The sequence below is a fragment of the Prionailurus viverrinus genome, chromosome F1 (assembly GCF_022837055.1).
Source record: "Prionailurus viverrinus isolate Anna chromosome F1, UM_Priviv_1.0, whole genome shotgun sequence".
Classification (NCBI taxonomy): Eukaryota; Metazoa; Chordata; class Mammalia; order Carnivora; family Felidae; genus Prionailurus; species Prionailurus viverrinus.
This window is the reverse complement of record NC_062577.1, coordinates 62,959,167-62,966,989: the sequence shown is the minus strand read 5'-3', so window position 1 is coordinate 62,966,989 and position 7,823 is coordinate 62,959,167. Positions and strand designations below refer to the sequence as shown.

The 7,823-nt window shown below is 47.3% G+C and overlaps 1 protein-coding gene across 1 annotated transcript; it reads right to left on the bottom strand.

The window, feature by feature from the left end:
• Positions 1–3,585: 3,585 nt before the first annotated feature.
• On the bottom strand, positions 3,586–4,854 carry LOC125155082 (olfactory receptor 10J3-like). The gene is given in 5 exon segments (XM_047839871.1): positions 3,586–3,771; positions 3,773–4,107; positions 4,110–4,126; positions 4,324–4,359; positions 4,643–4,854. Coding segments are annotated over 5 exon segments (786 nt in total).
• Positions 4,855–7,823: the final 2,969 nt, after the last annotated feature.

Below are 7,823 nucleotides of genomic sequence, written 5' to 3'. Positions count from 1 at the left end.
AGAGTTACGAAGTAGAAACAGCCCAAATTCCCATCAACTGGTGAATGGATACATAAATATGGCATGTCGATATATTAGAATACTATTTGGCCATAAAAAGGAATGAAATATTGATCACATGCTACATACATGGATGGAGCTTAATCACATTGTGCTAAATGGAAGAAGGTAATCACAATTGTGTGATCCCGTTCATCTGAGATGTGCGGAATAGGCAATTTCATAGATAGAAAGTCAATCCGTGTTTGTGAGTGGCTGGGGCGAGGGGAGAAATGAAAAAGTGGCTGCTAATGGCCACAGGGGGTCTTTGGCAGTGATGAAAATGTTCTGAAATTAGGTAGTGCTGACAGGCGCACAACTCTGATTTTAGTAAAAGCCAGTGAATTGCATATTTTAAAAGGGTGAATTTTACATTCTGAATTCCATCCCAATAAAGCTGTTGTCTATTTTTGTTGTTTTTGTAAGGTGCTCAGACAATTTGGTTATTACAGTAAGTGGATATTTTTCTATGAGATCCTTCTGGAGAATATTATGTCCCGTTGCTGGAGAACATAAAGGAAGCACTGTGTAAATGGGGCCACCTTCATTGATGGGAAGATTCAAGGATGCAAAGATGTCAATTCTTCCCAGATCAATCTACAAATTCAATGCGATCCCAATAAAACTCCCAGTAAGATGCTGCATGCATACTGACAAACTAATTCTAAAATTAGCCCAGAAGTAGAAGCTCATTCCTTTATTTAACAAATATTTATTGAGTGCTTACACTATGTCACTTTTATTAAAGCTGCTGGGGTGCAGCCAGCAAAATGATAAACAACCTCACTGCTTTCATGGGGCTTATGTTTAGGAAATGTGCAAAAATAGACGAGGCTCTTTCAGAAAAAAAATGACAATGGGGTTTGTTTTTTACTTGATCTAGCAGATATCAACATACCTCATAAATCTATACTAATTAAAACAGCATAAAATTGGCACAAAATAGCCAAAATAGATCCATACAACAGAACAGAATCCCAAAACGGATGCGTATGCATATACCAATTTGGCCCATGACAGAGAAGGGCCCACGGTTGAATAGACATGAAACGTGCAAACATGAAACTCTCTTTCATTAGATTTTTTTTTTTCAAACCGCACTTCCTGGCTCTGAACTCCAGTGTGCTTAGAGCCAACTACTACAAAAATATCCATCCAGTGTCTCTTCCAGTTGGATGCTGGCAGTCCAAAGGACCGGTCTGAAGCTTCAGCTGGTGCTAGGAAGCATCAAAGACTCTGGTTTGCTGGGTGGGGTCAGGAGGGAGGGAAATCAACAGGCAAACAAGTTTCGGAAAGCCAGCCTTTCACCCACAAACCGAGCACTGAGGGGTAATGAGCCTCCTGACCCCAACTCTCCATTTCTTTTCTCCACTCTCCTGCGCAGGCGTGCTCCCCGATGCCCCTTCCGAGGGACCAAAGGAATGCTCGAAGAGAGGAGGGGCCGGGATGGCCTCCTCAGGTCCTTTGCTAACCGCCCCCAAGGAGTGATGCTTCGTCCCCCCGCCACGCCCACTTCTGGCTCTGACCTTGATTCTAAAATCTGCGTGGTCGGTGAAGGCAGATGCGGGTGTGCTTCCAGAGGCTCTGTCCAGTCAAAACCATTCTCAAGATGAAGCGGACGTTCCTCACCGTTTTCGCTCATTCTCTTCCGAGAGAAGTTTTTCAGAGGCTACGCGATATGCGATAGGGCGTCAGGGCACGTGCGGGAGAACCGGGTCTCTTGGATGAAACCAGACGCTGGACACATTAGCAAAAACGTACACGGGCGTCACTCTTTTTGTCCGGGTTGTAGTTATTTTTCGTAACAACGTGACTTGTGCTGGCATTTGGATTGTTATTTTTAAGTGAATAAAACATACTTTGGAAATCTTTTGGTTTTAATTTCTACTGCGGTCAGATGGTACCAGCAAAGACTCTTGGGTCCTCCTTCATTTTTACGAAGGGTTTAAAGGGGTCCCCTGGTCACAAAGCGTGGGATGGCCCCAGCCTTCTCAGAGCCAGCTTCACAGCATCAACGGGTCATACAGCCCTCAATAACCACCACTTGGGTAAATGAGCGAAGAAATGAATCGATATACCAGCTTTTGAAGGACACAGGACATACCATGTCGAACACGGTGCCTATTGCACACGAAACACTTAATGCACCCGTGTCATCTTCTCTGACACCGAACTAGAGGCACAGGGCTGGAAACTGGGAGTTTAACATCATAGCTCCTGTATCTGTAGGAAGATGTCCGAGATGCTGGCAGGGCAACCGTGGCCTCCACCCCCCCTCCACGTAAACTCCTGTCTCCAGCTCTTGGCAGAACTGGGGACAGATCTGGTCCTCAGGACCCACAGAGGCTGGCTCAGTCTAGGAGCCCCCGTGCTGGTACCACACTTACAGTAACTCCAGAACCTGTACATCTCACACATCCTCTCGACAAGACCCGAGTTAGAGACGTGAGAGGGACTCCAGTCGATAAGGGCGGGCTGGGAAATGAGGCTTTCAGACAACCCAGGACTGAACGAAGACTGTGGGCAAGGACACTGGCACCTATTTGTTTCCAGGCTCCTCGTCTATCCCTCGATCAGCCCTGCGGCGTGGGATTCTGCAGGTGTCCAGTGTGACACTAAGGGGGTCCATCCACAGCTTAGACATCTGGATTCGGGATAAGTCCCAGGAGAGGGCAGTAAAACCGTGATGGCCATTTCTGACAGAAGCATCCAGAGGAGAGGATGCTTTTTTCCTCAAGGGCACAAAGCCTCCTGCAGACCAGCCACAGCCCTGCCCACGCTATTCCCTGAAGGTCCTAATTTTGCCCGTGAAGTTCCCGCATCTTGTAAACGGATTCACTAAAAGGAACGAGACACAATAAAGAGAAGTAGATTCAAATCCCGAGTCTTCAGCTGTCTAATTCTGTATGTGTGGGCAAATCAATGCCACCGATACGTGCCTCGGTTTCTTTATTTACGGCACAGGGGTGATCGTTGCTGACCTGCCTACCTTCCAGATCACATAAAAGCCTGCAGGTGGAAATTCCTTATAAATCGTGAGGTGTGTACAAAGGCAAACAACTTTATCATTGGTGTGATACTAAGTCCCGGTGTTGACACGCCACGGCCATGGGGGAGGCAGGAACAGCAGCCGGGAGGAACAGCATCCAGCAGGGCTCAGCACGGGCTCCCTGGGGTGGGGGGCGAAAGAGACCAGCTGGAGAGAAAGAGTAGTGCACTTGCACCAAAGTCTGGCAACAAATGAAAACGTGAGAGGAAAGTGTAAAAGGCGCAGCTAGATTGACCAACCCCACCTCTCCTGGAGGTCCCCTGGCCTCAAAGCAGAACAAAATTTTTGGAGCTTTTTCCAAGGTGTCCAACATGAATCTTCCTTTTTTGTGTGTTATTTGGCAGATGTAAGAACTGGCCAGAATCCCAGGGCCTGTTACCTGCGTTCATGGGAATATGACTGAAGTGTGACAGGAGACATCTCCGGAGAGGACACTGCAGGGGCAGGCCCCACTGAAGGCTCCGTGGAGCTGTGGAGAATCACGATGTCCCTGCGAGTCAACACTCAGAGGAACAAGTACGTGGAGAGAAACTATCAGTCTCGATGCACTGAGACTTGAGCAGTGTTTTTGCCACGGCTCTGCACCGGGCACCTTTGACCTCCTTGTTCCCCAGGCTGTACACGACAGGGCTCAGCAGGGGAGTGAGGACGGTGTAGGTCACAGAGATGAGTCTGTCCTGCCCCCACGGAACTCTGGGACTTGGGCTTGAGGTAGATGACGGAGGCACAGCCATAGTGGACGAAGACCACCGTGAGGCGGGAGGTGCAGGTGGCAAAGGCCTTCTTCCGGCCCCGGGCGGAGGGGATCTTGAGGCTGGTGGAGACGATGAGGACATAGGAGAAGAAGACCGGGCCCGTGGGCAGAATCAGGACACAGACGCTGACGACAAAGTTCACGATCTCGTTGACAGGGGTGTCCACGCAGGCCAGCTTCAGCAGGGGCCTGACGTCACAGAAGAAGTGAAAGATGACAAGGGCGTCACAGAAGGGCAGGCCAAACACAGATGTTACCTGGACAAGGCCATGCCCAGGCCATTTCTTAGAGACGCAGACGTCCACTGGCACAGGCCTCTTCCCTAGGACGGCTGTGGTGGTGAATTTTGTGCGTCAGCTTGACTGGGCTAAGAGATGTCCAGACAGCTTGCAAAACATTAATTCTGGGCACGCCTGCGAAGGTGTCTTTAGAATATATTAGCATTTGAATCAGCAGACCGAGTGGGGAAGATCACCCTTACCCAACGTAGGCAGGGATCATCCCATCTGCTGGGGGCCTGAATAGAGCAAATGGCAGGGGAGGGCAAATTCTCGGTCGGCGGATGAGCTGAGACATCCGTCTTCTCCTGCCCTCACGCATCAGTGCTCCCGGTCTCGCGCTTTCAGACTCAGACTGGGATTTACACCACCAGCTTTCCCGGTTCTACACAGCTTGCGGATGTGAGGTCACGGGACTCCTCGGCCTCCTTGAGCACATGAGGCAAATTCCTATAGTAAATCTGCTACACGTATCAATAAAACCTATCGGGTTCTGTTTTTCTGGAGAACTTCGATGAATACGAGGACCGGCTACCACAGGGGTTGCAGATGGCCACACAGTGATCAGGCTGCGTGGCCAGGAACAGGAAAAGCATTGTGGGCCGCACGAGTGAGGCAGGAGACGAGTGGGCATGACCGTCTTGAATGGCAATGGGCTGGTGAGGACTCAGGAGGCCAGGTAGGATGCAAGGAATGATGGCCACAGCGTAGCTGTTCTCCGAGATGGAGAGCATGCTTGGGAAGATGTATATGTCCCACATGGAGACAGTCAGCTGATTGCTGATGAAGGGAATATGGAGGTGATGGTCCAGAAAAATAACAGTCACGATGAGGACATTGTTGGAGAGAGTCACAGCAGGTACAGAATTAGAAGGACCAAGAGAAAAGGAGGCCAAGCCTGTGTGACCGCCCAAAGCTGGAGGAATCTGTGAGGAGGAGCTTGGCTGCAGCAAGAGTTCAGCCTTGGCACCGAGAAGGGTCCGGATCCAAATGAACTGGCCAAAGGGAAGGGAGGGTGAGATTCTCGCTGCACGACAGGTTGCACTGTGCTCCGAGCTGCAGGCGAGAGTGCTGCCCCGGCCTCGGGTGCCAGCAGTATTCTTCCCCCGGCTAGGAACTCCGCACTCTTGAGAATGAATCAACAAGTCTCTCATGATGTGCTTGATTTAGGGCAAGGATGACAGGGAGGAGAAGTCTCAACACAAACGAACGGCAGAATCATGAGAACAACTACCCAACTTGACCACGAAAGAGGTGGGTCCAGGTCAAAGACATGGCGGGTGTTGAGTGAGCGTGGCACTTGAGTTCCCTCTGTGCTGTGTGAAATCGGTCCAGTCCTCTCTGTCAACATGCATTGCCAGCACAAAGTGCCCTGGGAATCTCCCAGAACAGAACAGGTGTTCTTACCAAGTACTGAGTCCTGTGTTTTCCTTTCCTTAGCCCTGCTCCTTCGTGTACATGAGACCACTAGTACAAGGCCAGGTGGTGGGAGGGCCATTCAGGCTATAACACTCATCATGTTTCCAGAAATGGAGGCCAACGCTCTTTTGAACTAAGTTCTGTCGCATTTCTTTCTTCCTGTATACTGTGTCCTCTCTGGAGAAAAAAGCAGTACCCGGTGTTAATAAATGATGTTGACTTTTTCCAAATCTCTTTGTGATGTGACATTTCCCAATGAAAAGAAAGATATAAATAGAGGTGAGTTATTTTTCAAGGATTTTTTTCTACCCCTAAACCTGTACTTCATAACAATGGTTAATAATGCCATCACTGTGCCTGTAATTTTCAGCGACTATCACTTCCATGCCCCTCCTGTGTTTCTTAATGTCCTTTTCTTTTTTCTTTTTTTGTACTGCTTGGACAGGAGCTCACTTTGACTCTCAAGTATTGTGGAAGCAAGAATCAGCCCATTTCCCTGGAGAAGGGATATGGGCTCATCGTTTTTGCTTTTCTGTCACCAACCCATGGCAGTAATGGGGTAATACCTTGAATATGGGCAACCCGCTCTTACTTAATTCAAGAAATAGAAGATCTGTGTCCTGCTGGCACCCTCAGTGTATACCACAGGATTGCTAGGTATACACAGGATCCCGTGTATACCACAGGATCACTAGGTTCACATCAGGGGCGGAAGTAAAAAAAAAAAAAATCTTGCCTCTAGAGTAACAAAGATTACACCGGCCTTCTCCTCAGCACTCATGCCAGCAAGAAGACAGCAGAGTGAAATATTTAGTGTTGACAGAAAACAATGACCATGCTAGAATTCTGTACCCTGCAACATCATCCTTCAAAAATGAAACAGAAATAAAGACTTTCTCAGGCAAAAACTAGGGGATTTTGTTGCCAGTAGACCTGTCTTCTGAAAACTGTTACAGTCAATTTTGTAGAAAAAAGGAAAATAACATAAAGTCAGAAAGCACCAGGCCCAAATGGGTTCACTGATAAATTCCATCAAATATTTAAGGAAAAATTATACCAATTCTTCACAGTTTCTGTTAGAGAATAGACAGTATGGTATTGGCACAAAGACAGACACTTATATCGGCGGAACAGAATAGAGAACCCACAAATGGACCCACAAATATATGGCCAACTAATTTTTGACAAAGCAGGAAAGAATATCCAATGGAATAAAGACAGTTTCTTCAGCAAATGGTGCTGGGAAAACTGCACAGCGACATGCAGAATGAACCTGGACCTCTTTCTTACACCACACACAAAAATAAACTCAAAATGGATGAAAGACCTAAACGTAAGACAGGAAGCCATCAAAATACTAGAGGAGAAAGCAGGCAAAAACCTCTTTGATCTTGGCCGCAGCAGCTTCTTACTTAACACGTCTCCGGGGGCAAGAGAAACAAAAGCAAAAATGAACTATTGGGACCTCATCAAGATAAAAAGCTTCTGCACAGTGAAGGAAACAATCAGCAAAACTAAAAGGCGACCGACGGAATGGGAGAATATATTTGCAAATGACATATCAGATAAAGGGTTAGTATCCAAAATCTATAAAGAACTGATCAAACTCAACACCCAAAAAACAAATAATCCAGTGAAAAAAATGGGCAAAAGACATGAATAGACACTTTTCAAAAGAAGACATCCAGATGGCTGGCAGACAGATGAAAACATGCTCCACATCACTCATCATCAGGGAAACACAGATCAAAACCACAATGAGATACCACCTCACACCAGTCAGAATGGCTAAAATTAACTACCCAGGCAACAACAGATGTTGGTGAGGATGCAGAGAAAGGGGAACTCTTACACTTATGGTGGAAATGCAAACTTGGGCCGCCACTCTAGAAAACAGTGTGAGGGGCTCCTCAAAAATTAAAAATAGAACCTATACCCAGAAATTGCACTACTAGGTATTTATCCAAAGGATACAGGTGTGCTGTTACCAAAGGGACACATGCACCCCAATGTTTATAGCAGTGCTATCAACAATAGCCCAAAGTATGGAAAGAGCCCAAATGCCCATCGACAGGTGAACGGATAAAGAAGATGTGGGGTGTGTGTGTGTGTGTGTGTGTGTGTGTGTGTGTGTGTGTATGCTGTACCCAACACACACACACACACACACACACACACACACACACACACACAATGGAGTATTATTCGGCAATCAAAAAGAATGAAACCTTGCCATTTGCAGCTACGTGGATGGAACTAGATGGTATTATGCTAAGTGAAACAA